Source organism: Microtus oregoni, unplaced genomic scaffold (genome assembly GCF_018167655.1).
Source record: "Microtus oregoni isolate MIOR12 unplaced genomic scaffold, Mior012 000033F_ref0000390, whole genome shotgun sequence".
NCBI lineage: Eukaryota > Metazoa > Chordata > Mammalia > Rodentia > Cricetidae > Microtus > Microtus oregoni.
Window position 1 is genome coordinate 6,161,956 of NW_024543092.1, and position 14,946 is coordinate 6,176,901.

General features: G+C 39.5%; 1 protein-coding gene across 3 annotated transcripts in view; it reads left to right on the forward strand.

The window, feature by feature from the left end:
* Grm1 (glutamate metabotropic receptor 1) overlaps positions 1-14,946 on the forward strand; it is a 383,399-nt gene that overhangs the window by 345,793 nt on the left and 22,660 nt on the right. For all 3 annotated transcript variants that reach the window (XM_041680170.1, XM_041680171.1, XM_041680172.1), the window contains exon 8: positions 1,734-2,664. In XM_041680170.1, the coding sequence (XP_041536104.1) occupies positions 1,734-2,664 (931 nt within the window). The remainder of the gene's footprint in view (positions 1-1,733; positions 2,665-14,946) is intronic.

Sequence of the window (14,946 nt, forward strand, 5' to 3'; positions counted from 1 at the left end):
CCTATTGGTCACAGGACCTCCAATATTTGGCAAATTAACATCTTCAAAATGATCTCGATGAAATTTCTAGAAACATGAGTAATGGAAATACCAAAGATAGACAGACAATCATTGTCTAGCAGTTCTACCTCTTACATCCCACATTCTTTGGGGGAAAAGCAAAAGGCAAAGACATTTCATCATGACGAGTATACTGTAAGCTCTATGATGGTTGCAGGTATCAGTTCTATAGGACTACAGTGGCTATGTATCATAAACAGATACAGGAATTTACCTCATTTTTAGAAACAATATAACACAATAACTACTTAACATAGCATTTATATTGCATTTTGGTATTATAAGTAATCTAGACGTGATTTAAAGCACATGGGGGGGTCTGCAGGTTACATACAAATATTATCCATCCTCAGGAAGGCACTAGATTCTTCACGTATTTAGTACCACTGGCAGGTACTAAGACCAAATAGTTCTATGCAAATGTCATCTCAGATAAGTGACTTGAATATTCTCTATGCTTTGGTATCAGTTTGGGAAAGAAGTCAATTCCTCGTGGATACTGAGAATCAACTCTATGTGAATTAGAAAAATGAAAAGACAGAAAGAGCACAAAAGCTAACTAATTTCCTGCTGACTACGTACTACAAGAGGTGGCTATCCCTGAAGGATAAATTTCCCCTGAGTAGATGCCATGACATGTTCTGTGAGCTCTCAGAAAGTGTGTTTAGGGACTGATGAATTTCCAGAACATAAACTGGTTGACAACATCTATTGAAGCAGGGATTTGGGTGAGACTGTGGTTGACTGATTGACACTCCTGTGTTGATGTGAGCATTTCCCAGATCATCAGAGGTAAAGGCTGACACTCAATAGTTGGTGGACAAAATCATGTCCATTGAGGTGGGTTGGTGCTGAAGGACTGAACAGAGGTAAAACTGATTTTTCTGGTCCCTTGGGGGTTTCCCTTCTAGGGCTATAGAACAGAGACTCTCTCTCTCTCTAGAGACATTAAAATAATTCTACTATCACAGTTTAGTAAAATACTGGTCTAGATTAAACATGGATTCTTGTGAAGAAGTTGTCTCCTGAGCAATTCCTTAGAGACACATGCCCACAGAGATGAATGGAGGGAGATTTCATTCTTTGGCTTGTCTGTTGGGGGCTATTAACGCAAAAGTCCAATTGACAGACTTGGAGAACACATGGGAGTTTAAGTAATACAAAAAGGTGTGGTAAACAAGAAAATGTGACATTTATTGAATCGACAACATTCAAATAAATACATACTCACATACACATGCAAATATAATACTCTGCTAGCTAAAATTTGTCTATGGGTCTCTTGAGCTTATGTATAAGGGTTGCATAACAAAAATAATTCTTCAGTTCTTTCTTATTAGTATATTCCTTTTGGTTATCCCCGTGTTATTTTTGTTTCCTTTTTTTTTAAATAAAATTAAACTTCACCAAGGCGGTGACAATCACTTATAATGCTGGAGCTGAAGGAAAAGATACTTTGCAAGTTGAAGCAAGTCGCATCAGACTGTAATGAGATTAAGTTTGGAGATATGGTTATCCAGGGAAGACAACAGAGTATGTCTGAGTAACATGGAGGCATACCAGCACATACCGTGAATGATGTGACTGGTTATGCCTCCAATAACTGGCAAGCACCAGTGAAAATGCTCAACAGAAATCTGAGACTCAGACTAAAATCATTTTTCTCCTTGCAGGCTGTGAGCCCATTCCTGTCCGTTACCTCGAGTGGAGTGACATCGAATCTATCATAGCCATCGCCTTTTCTTGCCTGGGCATCCTCGTGACTCTGTTTGTCACCCTCATCTTTGTGCTGTACCGGGACACACCTGTGGTCAAGTCCTCCAGCAGAGAGCTCTGCTATATCATTCTGGCTGGCATCTTCCTCGGCTATGTGTGCCCTTTCACCCTTATCGCCAAACCTACCACCACATCCTGCTACCTCCAGCGCCTCCTGGTCGGCCTCTCTTCAGCCATGTGCTACTCTGCTTTAGTGACCAAAACCAATCGCATTGCACGCATCTTGGCTGGCAGCAAGAAGAAGATCTGTACCCGGAAGCCTCGGTTCATGAGCGCTTGGGCCCAGGTGATCATCGCCTCCATCCTGATTAGTGTCCAGCTGACCCTAGTGGTGACCTTGATCATCATGGAGCCTCCCATGCCCATTTTGTCCTACCCGAGTATCAAGGAAGTCTACCTGATCTGCAATACCAGCAACCTGGGTGTAGTGGCCCCTTTGGGCTACAATGGACTCCTCATCATGAGCTGTACCTACTATGCCTTCAAGACCCGCAATGTGCCCGCCAACTTCAATGAGGCTAAATACATCGCCTTCACCATGTACACTACCTGCATCATCTGGCTGGCTTTCGTGCCCATTTACTTTGGGAGCAACTACAAGATCATCACGACTTGCTTCGCAGTGAGCCTCAGTGTGACGGTGGCCCTGGGGTGCATGTTCACTCCCAAGATGTACATCATTATTGCCAAGCCCGAGAGGAATGTCCGCAGTGCCTTCACCACCTCTGACGTAGTACGCATGCACGTTGGTGATGGCAAGCTACCATGCCGCTCCAACACCTTCCTCAACATTTTCCGGAGAAAGAAGCCAGGGGCAGGAAATGCCAAGTGAGTTGTCCAATCTGGGGTTCTCGGTCTCTCTCTCTCTCTCTCTCTCTCTCTCTCTCTCTCTCTCTGTCGTCCTCTCTCACCCTGCCCCATTCCCTCTCCTCTTAACCTCTGTCTGTCTAAACTGCTTATTGGTTTCCTTCACTTTCTCAAAGCTTTTCAAGTCTCACTGTTGGAGTAGGGCTATAAACTTAAAAGCACTCTTTGTTTTTCATAGTTTTGAAACAGCAAGAATCATGGAGCAGTGCTGACCGAAGTGTGTCGTTTTTTATCATTTTTTTCCCTAGAGGCTCAAACTCCAGTTCTGTCAAGAACGTCTTCCCTATTATGTAGGTTCCCAGTCTATGGAGAATCAATACAGTCTGGTCCCAGGTCTAAGAGGCGAACATTAGTTTTAAGAGACAGTTTAGACCGAGGTTCGAAGATAGCACCGGATTTATTTTTATTCAGAAACCACACTTCTAGCAATCTGGGGTGGAGGATAAGAGCACCCTTGGGAGAGAGCCGCTTCAAAATTGGATTGCAGTGGAGCATCAAACACGTGCTGTTATGATGTCCCCGAAGCATCTGCCTTCTCCTAGGTCTCTTATTTATTAAACTTTAATACATATTGTAACGAACATGTTCCACAGTGTCGCACATGAACTAGGGTGTCTCTTCTTCATGGTCATGATCAGAATAGTTTTTTAGTCACAAAGCAAAACATACATAAGGAGCCCTAAACTTGAACATCAAAGTCTGAATAATTTACATTCTGGTAATTCTGGATAATAAAGTTTTTGTGATGAGTATTTTCCAGTTTTTTATGATTTTATTAAAATTTGTAAGTGCCATTTTGCTGAGGCTTATGAAAACACATTTTATGCAGTATTTATAATTTTAAAACATGACATGGGCATGACAGTTGTGATTTGTGCCTTGATTCGCAGCATTCAGGAGGCAGAGGTTTCTGGTGAATCTCTGTCAGTTTGAGGTTAGCCTGGTCTACAAAGTGAGTTCTAGGACAGCCAGAGTGGCACAGAGAAATCATGCCTCAAGAAAAACCACCACCACCACCACCACCATCACCACCACCGCCACCACCACCACCACCAACAACAACAACAACAAAAAAGCCAACCAACCAAACAAAGCAAAACAAAAATGGCATAGATGTACCATGATGTTACCGTTAGTAGGGTTACACTGACTCTTTGAGATGGCTTTAAAAATGATGTCAATAGCAACAGGTGCATCACATATAGCATTTTATAGCTATTACACCCAAGTAAGTCAACTAGCAGGTAAGAGGGATTGATGTCACTTCCTGCCCTGTAGCTAAGGAAATGAAGTTGTCTACAAATTTATGTAACTTTTAACTGCAAAGTCTGTTTTTGCCTGTCTTAAATTGGTATAAAAATTCTTATCTTAATATATATATATATATATATAATTCTACATGCATTAAGATCTATATTTTGTAAACCACATATGGACATCTTTCAGAAATCATTATCTGTGGCTGTGATGCAGAATTGGGGAGGGGGGAATCATTGAAATCCATAGTCATTAATTCAAATGAATACATCCCTAACACTTAGCAGCATTAGAATGAAGCCAACCATTTATGCTTATTTCTCATTTCACGTCCTTTACAAGCTGCTGGTCATAAAAAGTGCCTAGCAATGATTTTCTCCTTGTCATGACTTTTCTTCCCATCAATAGTGACTTCCAGACACTTCTTAGCATGAGAGCGAAACTATATGTCCATTGCATGAACTAAAAAGACCATTAGCCCCAGCAGAGAGCTGTGAAATAGCATCCTAGCAGTTTCATTATGAGGTGAGAGAAGACAAACCATCAGAAAAGAAGACATCCTTGGAGTGAGGGAGGTGGCTTGGTGGGTAAGAGCACTTGGTGCAAAAGAATGAGGGCCTGAGTTTTTTTTAAAAAAAAATCTTAAAAAGCCAGGGTTGGTTGAGCTCCTGTAACCCCAACACTATGGGGGATGGAGAGAGGCACAAACAAGGGAGGATTGCTAGGGTTTTGGGGTTGCCAGCCTAGCTGCAGCTTCAGTGAGAAAGTCCAACAAGGGTATAAGGTATAGAGCACCAGCGTAGGACAACAAACATTCTTCTCTGTGCTTTTGGTCCCCACATGCTCTCACAGGCATGCGTATCCCCTTATACACACAAGTGCCCATGCCAAACACACTCACATACTCACATTCACACATATACCCAGACCACACCCAAACTGGGCGGGGGCCACTTTAAACTGGAGTAGTCACAGGCAGTAAGTCATAAAGATTTCATCTTATCATCTACTCTCTAGTTCCATGCTACTGCCTTGATTTTACTTCTTAAGAAAATTTAGTGATTTTTAGGTCATGTGTCCTTTCTCAAAGTTTTCGCTCTGAGAATCTCTGGGATTGAGATGTCTTGTGCTCATGCCCAGGAATGTGCTTTTCTGTGGATGGATGGGAAAGCTGTCTGAGACAACTGTGAGTAAAGACTCTTATACTTGCTACTGGGTCGCCACAGAGCTCTTAGACATCACAGGAGAGATGCCTGGTACTTCCTGAGCAGCCAGGGCCACTGCATGTTTGGACTCCTACACCCAAACTGCTTTCCCAATTACAAATTTAGAAATTAATTTCATTTAAGACTTTTCATTCTAAGGGAACTTAGATGTAATCTAAGCTGATTTGGTTGTTCTGGAAGATGTATTTTCACCAGCAAACTATTAGCTATAAATTACCAAGCATTATCAGAGGGTTCTGTTGATAAATTTAGTTCCAGTTAATAATAATAACTTGCATCTTTCTGAGCACCCTTTGTAGCTTCTACAATATGTTCCATGCAAGTGAGCTGACCCATAGCTATCTGGAACTATGTTTCTGTGGAAAACAATAATTTGATTATTCCATTTTTTTTTATTTATTTTCCTCTTGCTTCTGTTGTAATTCTCCATAAGACTGTAATTTTAAAATACAGCAATAACCTCAGTGCCTGCACATGTTTTTGCCTTTTTTATTGCCATTTTTCCTTGGTTTGTCTCCAAAATTACAAATCCATAAACAATCTACTATATTCTGCAGCAACAAAAACTGGCAGAGTTTTACAGCTAAAGCAAGGGGCTGAAAACTCTAGCTAATATGTCAGCCTATGAGTTTATTGCCGTCCTGAATGTGCAGTTCCTGCATTTATGGTGTGCAGAGGGTGTTCAGCTGTCTGTTCAGACACCATAATGAATGGCTTCCACCTGGCCTATGGTTGTTTTGGGGGTTCACAAGCCCAGAGACGTTCTATTAGCAGCCTGTTCCTCCAAATACACAGGAGAGATCATGGCACCTGGCTGGTTTTGCCAAGTTTACTTAAATACTTTTAATTTTAGTCATAGTAAGATGTCTGATAAAACTGACATTTTTTAAGCATTTGCTATGCATTTTCTGGAAGAAAACTTGGGAGGTATTTAACCAATACATTTCACATTTGGGTTTAGCTTTTTTTGTCACGTCTATTTTACTTTTGTTATAAGTCTTTGACGCATAACCTAACATGTGAAGGACAACTAAAGTGTATTTACCTTTCATATCTCTACTTTCCTTAGCTGTGTCCCACAGATTTATTTAACCTAAAAATATTTAGTTCTGAACTAATATAAAGATTTCAGAAATTTTCTCTTTTTTGGCAGTGCACTTAAAAGGGAAGTCATTAAACACAAATTAGGTATGACTTCCTCTTAAAGCAAAAATTATTTGACATTACTTAACTAAAGGAGTAAAACTACTAGATAAGTGGCATGCTTATTTAAAAAAATGATTATTCCAATAAGACTGTCAAAATAGCATTTTGAGTTATTTCCTAAATAAACTGAAATTTTTTGGTCTTTTTTTCAGTCTTTTTTTTTTTAAATTGGTTTTATTGAGCTAAGCATTTTTCTCTGCTCCCCTCCCCTTCAACCCTCTCTCATGGTCCCCAGGTTTCTAATTTACTCCGGAAATCTTGTCTTTTTCTACTTCCCATGTAGATTATATCCATGTATGTCTCTCTTATGGCCCTCATTGCTGTCTAGGTTCTCTGGGATTGTGAATTGTAGGCTGTTTTTCTTTGATTTATGTCTATAAGTCACTTTATGAGTGAGTCCATAAGATATTTGTCTTCCTAGGTCTGAGTTACATCACTCAGTGTGATGCTTTCTAGATCCATCCATTTGCCTTCAAATTTCAAGATGTCATTTCCTTTTCTGCTATATAGTACTCCATTGTGTAAATGTACCACATTTTCCTTATCCATTCTTCAGTCAATGGGCATTTAGGTTGTTTCCAGGTTCTGGCTATGACAAACAATGCTGCTATGAACATAGTTGAGCACATGTCCTTATGGTACAATTATGTATCCTTTGGGTATATACCCAAAAGTGGTATTACTGGGTTGTGAGGAAAGTTGTTTCCTAATTTTCTGAGAAATCGCCATACTGATATCCAATGGGGCTGTACCAGTTTGCGACTTACTCCTCTGGTGGCTACATGGCATCTTATTGACTCCGCCTACCTCTCCTCCTCTACCTGCTTGGAATTTATGCTTTGCCTTGCCCTATTCTGTGCTGCAAGAGGCCCAAAGCAGCTTCTTTATTAACCAATGGTATTCACAATATGCAGAGGGAAATCCCACATAAGCTGCCCAGTCCTGAGTCATCACACAGAAACTTATATTAGCTACAAACTGTTTGGCCTATTAGCTCAGGCTATTATTAACTAACTCTTACAACTTTAATTAACCCATTTTTACTAATCGGTGTATTATCATATGGCCACAGCTTACCAGTAAAGTTTTGGCATCTTTCTCCTTTGGTGGCTACATGGCATCTCCCTCACTCTGCCTTCTTTCTCTCTCTATGCTTGGATTTCCCACCTGACTCTATTCTGCCTGAGTATTGGCCAAATCAGCTTCTTTATTAACCAGTGGTTGTAAGACATATTCACAACTTACAGAGGGGCATCCCACATCACTATCCTCAGTAGGGTTTCTACTGTGATGGAATGGTGACCGAAGCCACTTAAGGAGGAAAGCATTTATTTGGCTTACCCACTGCCGTTCATCATTAGAGGAAGTCAGGGCAGGAATTCAAGCAGTGCCTGAACCTGGAGGCCATGGTGTGTGTGTGTGGCGGGGGGAGGGGGGGATTGTTGCTTACTGGCTTGCTCCCTATTACTTGCTCTACCTGCTTTCTTATAGAACCCAGGACCAACAGCCCAGGAGTGGCCCCTCCAACATTGGGATGGGCCCTCTCCCACCAATCACTAATGAAGAAAATGCCCTACAGACTTACACACAGCCTGCTTTTTCTGAAGACATTTTCTCAATTGATGTTTCCTCCTCTCTGATGACTATTTTGTGTCAAGTTAATATAAAACCAGTGGAGGTCAGTTTGGCAGTTCCTGGAGTTGATAGGTTACAATACACTCTTCTGAGCTTCTGTACTTCTGATTGAGCATCAAGGCAAACTATGACCACAAGGAAAGTATGGAGTTGATACATGTGTAATATTAATGCCCACTTCCATATAGGAACTGATTATTAGATTGCTGTGATGTTTTCCAAGCATTTGCATGGGTTTCTGGCTTTTGTTTTTTCTGAATTCAAGAGCCAATTGACGTACTGCATGAAATGGTACTGTGAAAATATCCCTCTACTCACCCCTACAATGCTTAGTTTTGATTGACAGCTTAGCACAATATAAAAATCCCTGGAAGAGAATCTCAATGAGAAGTTGTCTTAATTGGGTTGGGATCTGACAGATTTACTTGACTGGGTCAACTGAGATGGGATAACCCACTCTAAGTGTGAACAGTAGGCCCTGATGAGGAGTAAAAGCGTATATGCATTCATCACTTTCTGTTCCGAGTTAGGGACATGATGTGACCAACTCTCTCAGGCTCTTGCTGCCGTGACCTCTGTGCTGTGAACTATAACCTGGAACTGAGAGCTCATAACATGTCAGCCCTTTCCCCTTTGAACTCTATTCATGGGGTATTCTATGACAGCGACGGAAATAAAAATTCAATAACTCCCTACTAGGATCTTATTTGTCTTCAGGAATTGGTCATTAAGACTTTGCTTTAGTCATTATCCCCTGGGTCAGCATTTGGTTTCTCTGTCCTACTTTGATGGTGAGAAGAAACCTGATAGTCAGCCAACAAACATCAGAATGAAGTGGTAGACGCCTTTCTGCTCTGGTGAGAACCTATACCCTATTGTGGCTCATGAGATAAGGTCTTGATATTCTGAGACTGTTTTTGTGGGGGGTCCTGCAAGCATCAGGCTGGCAGAAAAAATGATATAGAGAAGGGAAGAATGAAACCCAGTTCAACCTGACTTATCCAATGCTGGAACAGACTTCTGGAGTCTGACCCCAGGTCATATATGTTACCCATATTTAAGCACAGCATAATTTGCTAAAAGTTTTCTGATGACAACTCAGTCTCGCGAGTATAACAAAACTCAAGACATGTTTACATTCTTTACAAAGTATATCTGGCTTCTTTCATAAAACTAGATTTTGTTTACTCAGAATGTTCAAGATTTAGGGTCTAAGAATGACTGTGGTAAATATAATACCCATGGGAGGCAGAATTGACCTGGCTCTAAGATAAGCAGAAGTTACTTAAACTGTTGTCAAGTATAAGTGATGCCACTCAAAAGGATGGGTTTTAAGGACTAGAAGAAATGTTGAAGATTTATGGGGGAAAGACTGGGATAAACAAACATAATATTCTGAGGATAGGGGGTGAAGTTTGGTTCTACAGATACCAGGTGATCACCAGGCTATAAACTACATTCTTTCCCAGAATTTCAGGAGAAAGATAGACAAACTTTTCCTTCCATTGAAGAGAAAAACCTGTGTGTTTAGCTTTCTTGGTTTCTATGGTGCTTATCGGTGTGTATAAGGACCTCTTATCCACTACATATGTTCCCCTAAATCATAAAATATATGTTTTTAGCATTATCTTAATTTTAGTTTTATTTTATAAAAAACATTAGTCAGTTTTATTGAAGCATTTGCCATAGAATTATACTACTTGATAAGAACATTTATTCAGCAGTTTATACCACTGATTCTGTCATTTATGTAATCAATTATTGTTTCAACTGTTAGCTTAGAAACATTTAAGCATTTGATATTATGTTAGACAATATTCTGAGTCAACAAATAAGAGAATGACAGTGGCAGTATAATAAAGGAGACACAAATATAAGTTAATATGGGTGTCATGTGTCATGATAAAGGCCCTGCATGAGTTTTAGGTTCCCAGACATGAAAGGCTGTCTTCCTATGCTGCAGCCTAGGGAAAGTTTGAAGAATTTTAAATAGCATTGTATCTTGGGCTTCACTTTTGTGAATTTGCTCAGCAGAACATATCACTCTACAGGGACATCATTTCACATAAGAATAAGTGAAGAGTACACAGAACCCATTTACTTCTGGGCCATAGCATGTAGTGAGGGGCGGCAGGCCACTTCCCGCCACCCGGCTAGCTTTACCCGAAAAAATTACACAGAAACTGTATTCTTTTAAACACTGCCTGGCCCATTAGTTCTAGCCTCTTATTGGCTAGCTCTTACATATTGATCTAACCCATTTCTAATAATCTGTGTAGCCCACGAGGTGGCTTACCAGGGAAGATCTTAACCTGTGGCTGTGTCCGGTGGGAGAATCATGGCGACTGTCTGACTCGGCTTCTTTCTCTCAGCATTCTGTTCTGTCTACTCCGACTACCTAATTTTCTGTCCTATCAGGGCCAAGCAGTTTTCTTTATTAATTAACCAATGAAGGCAACAGATAAATACAAGACCCACCTCCATCAATAGCATGAATCTGATAAAAATGAAGCCCATGGAATGGGGTGAGGGTGGAGAAAGTGAATAAACTTAGCGCTGTAGGAAGATGACAGCTATAGTTAGTCTCCAATTTTTAGTGCAATGTTAGATACTTTTTCTATTAACCACAAAGTGCAATGAAGGTTTCTATGGCATGTCAGGATCCCTTATAAGTTCATGGGACAAGGTTAACTATAGAACGGAAAAGGTAAAAGTCTTGAGTTATACCACTGGAATGAAACTTGAATCTAAGGAATTACTTTTTTTTCTTCCTGAGTTTCATTCATCTGAACCATAAAAACAGTTAGGGGAGATGAGGTAAGAAAATAAAAGTAGAATATGGCTGTCACAACTTGTCACTAGGTGATAAGAAACACAAGATTATGGAGAAGCTTATAGGTTGCAGTGAGACAGGCAAATGTTGATGAGCTGGACTTTGGAGTTACTGGCTGAAGATGGTGTAAAGGCACCCAAGTGGAGGTGTCCATGGGTTACTTGGAAATTTAAGTTTGGTTATCAAAATAAAGGTCTCAACAAGAGCTATGGATGTGAAGCTCAATTGTCAAACATGTAGAGCAAGCATGAAAGAAGTTATGACATGAAGAAAGAGTAAAATAGAAGAGTTAGCATTCAGGAACATTTTCATTAAGTACCTTGCATGTGGAGGAGAATACTACAATGTGGCGGGGGGGGGGGGGCACCCAGAGTGGTCAATGGCTCAAGAGCAAGGAGCATGAGTGACCCCAGGAAGATAAGGATGAATGAAACCTGTTTCCCACCAAGGGCAGCAAATTGGAGTCACCACAAATCCTTGCCTTATTTTTTTTCCAGTAAAGGTTATACTGAGTACACAATGGCATAGAAATAGCTTCTTTTAATATTCACATTTTTTATTTTGAGTTTTAAACCCAGACAATGAGCAGATTATATTACAACTTTAAGCAGAGGATAATCCCATATGAATACAGGCTACCTTTTATAATTCTTTCATATTTAAATGAATTGTGTGATTGAGATATATTCAGCGTCCCCATGTAAGATTTTGGGCTCATTTGTCAACAATACATATGGTCTAAAGTTAATTTAGAAGTATGCTCGTGAGATTATTTGTAATGATCCCTAGGTACATTTATAACATCACTTTGTAAATAAGGAACAGGCTTGGAAAGGTCAAAGCCATTCTGATAAGAGGAAGAAATGGGACTGAAATATTGCTTCCTGGACAAAGTCATTTATTTTCATCACTCGTAAACTGTGTCTGCTACATCAACAATATATTTATTTGTTTATGAATTTAATAAAACAAATAAGCTATAGAGCATGTCATAAATGAATTTATACTTTATTGATGTAACATGATTACAATGAAAGTAGGCACATTAAAGGACAAAAAGTATAATGTGGTAATTTATGTGGAGGGATAACTTGAGTCAGATGTTATCTTAGTTGGGGCTTCCATTGCAAAATGGAATCATAGGTGAGTGGCCTAAGCAGTAGAAATTTTGTTTTTATAATTCTGGTGACTGAGACATGACAGTATTGTTGTGTTCCAATGAGAGATCTTTTCTCATAGTCTCACAAGGCAGAAGGCAGAGAGAAAGGGAAACAAGCTCTCTTCTGTACTTTTATGAGGGTCCTGATCTCATTTGTGAGACTCCACCCTCATGATCTCATTACCTGCCAACTACCTCTTAACATCACATTAAGGTAGGACTTTATTATCTATATTTTGGAAAGACATAAACAGTCTGTAGCAATTGTTTAAATAATCTCTCTACTTTTAAGTTACTAGTCTTGAGGAGATTATATGACATCTACGTATTTGTCATAAAATAGAGCAATACCTATACTTATCTAAGCGTTATTAAAATTAAATGAGGATATTTCTGTAAAGCGTATACTTCAGTGTTCTCATAAAGTCACCGTCATTCATTGTTACATAGTAACATTAATATTATAAAAACATAAAACTCCTTATTATACCTTCAAGGAAAGATTGTTCTGGAAACAGTATATACTACTACTGCCAGCTTATTTTATGTACACTGTGTGGAATGGCAAACTGTAGATCTGCAGAAAATGGATCACAAAAGGCTACTCAGTATGAGATGTGTGTGGGGATGGATGCCCTGTTTGCCACAGCTTGGCAACTGGTCCATGCTTGGCACCAGCTAAAGAAAGATGAGGTCATTTGCATTCCATCTGTCCACCTTAGCATCCAGTACAAAGTGTTACCTGCCCACAAGGGATGCAAGCCATGGGACTGTGTTTGTAAAGGTAATCTCTAAGCAAAAATATTGGCAGTTTGTAGACTGAGCACTCAAGAAAAAAAGTACCAATGGGATTAGAAGATTTGGCTTATGTAGACAGAGCCTGCGGGCTCATTAATTAGAACTCTGGGGATGCAAGTCATAGACACCAACTTAAGCCAGCCTAAGTTAAGGTGAAAGAGGTATTTATTATAAATAATATGAAAAGGTAACACTGGGTAACTCAGGTTGTGAGATTTAAAATGCTTCTGGAACACATGAACTACCAAGCTCCTGTGTTTAGAAAGGCTAGAAGTCTATCTTCCTCCTACATCTTCTGTGGGTCTATTTTCTGTTTCTTGGGTGCTCTCAGTCAGCCTACTAGTAACCATCCCAAGGCTCCTGAATCTCAATGTTGTTACATGTCCAGCTACCCAGAGAGACTCATCCCGTTCTCTCTGTCTACACAGTTCGGTATAACATGTAGAAAACCTTAGCAATGCAAGGGAAAGGAAACCTCAGAGCTTGAGCACAGTATGCATTTGTGTGCTGTGGAGAGAAGAAAGAAGCACAAGTTAAACCAGGTCTCACTGCTGGTAATTTAACTATGTGAGTTCCAGGCTATAAAAGGACTTTCAGTTGCTTCAGAATGAAGACAGATGGGAAGAAAGTTTTGTTTCATTTTTCTTTGCTTCATAGTAAATGCAAGACCCTAACCAAGTAAAAACAAGATACTGTTTATTGAAATAAAATGCACCTGAGTTGCAGACCAAAATTAAAATAAGTTTATTATTAAAATTAACTAATAAAATAAAAAATAAGTGATTGAGTATATAACTAGGCTGTTAAAGTGCCTGTCTACCTTGCATGAAGCCCTGGGTTCGATCTCCAGCACTATATATAATGTGTTTTGGTGAATTCTTGTATCCCAGCACTTGGGATGTAGAAGCAAGAGGATTAGGAGTTCAAGGTCATTCTACACTACATAGAAAGAATCAAGATTAGTCTGGGCTACATAAGACCCTGTATCAAAATAAGTAATAAAATAAAATATAAAAAAGTAGTTATTTAGGTTCACCCCAAACACATTTATACTTTCATTTCAAAGGCCCAAAGGAACCTTTCAACGGCCAAAGGCTATTGAATAACACTTTCTATGCAGATTTCCTTTGAGATATATGAAGAACCAGCTGCCTGCAAAACTAGATCATGTCTTGATTGTGATGCTGATGAAGATACAGAGAAACAACCATTTAGAAGAAAACAGTACCAAAAAGAAACACTGTTCACATAAGTTTTCAGTTTTAAAGATGTATGATCTGCTTTCATTACTTTCTATTAGTAGGAGCAACTTAAGAAAGAAGGAGCTCACTGACCAGCCGACTAGCTTACACAGTATGTCCCAGGAAAGGGAAGTGACTGTTTCAAAAAAGGCTATATGCTTTCTGAGAAACAACACCTGAGCTTGACTTCTGCCTTTTACATGTACGTATATGCATGTGCCCCTGCCCACAAATTAGTGTGTACACACATGCATATGTATATCATCATACAACGAAAGAATAAAAAATATTTTCAATAGTTATACTAATTTGTTTTCTATCACTATAAAAAATACTTAAAGCTGGTTACTTATAATAAAGGAGATTTATTTAACTCACAGTTTAGGAAGCCCAAAGTCCAAGATGGAGAGGCCGTATGTGTCTTCCTTAAGATGAAGTCCTGCTTGACTTCATCACAATATAGCAGAGAAATAGGAACAGATGCAGCAGAGCATAGAATGAGAAAAAATACCTAGCGTAAGCTATTCTGTATCAGTTTACTTTTTCAAGAGTCAACTCATTCTAAAGACCAACATCATTCCCTAGGGCAACATCATCTATGACATAATCATTTCCCATGAAAATGTTCCATAATCTCTTAATGGGGTCATGCATGGCAAAGCTTCGAGCACACAGACTCCAAGAGGTAAAAGCAAAGCACATTTGCACCATAGCAACACTTCTGGGGACAGTTTCCTACAAAGCATATTGGTTTGCCTATAATGTGCACAGCCAAAGTTTTATGATCCCAGGATGCAATACAATTTTTTTTCAGGTGCTTAGAATGGCTTCAAGTTTGAAGACATACACCCTTCAAATCTAGAAGATAAATGGTGGCGTCTCATTCAC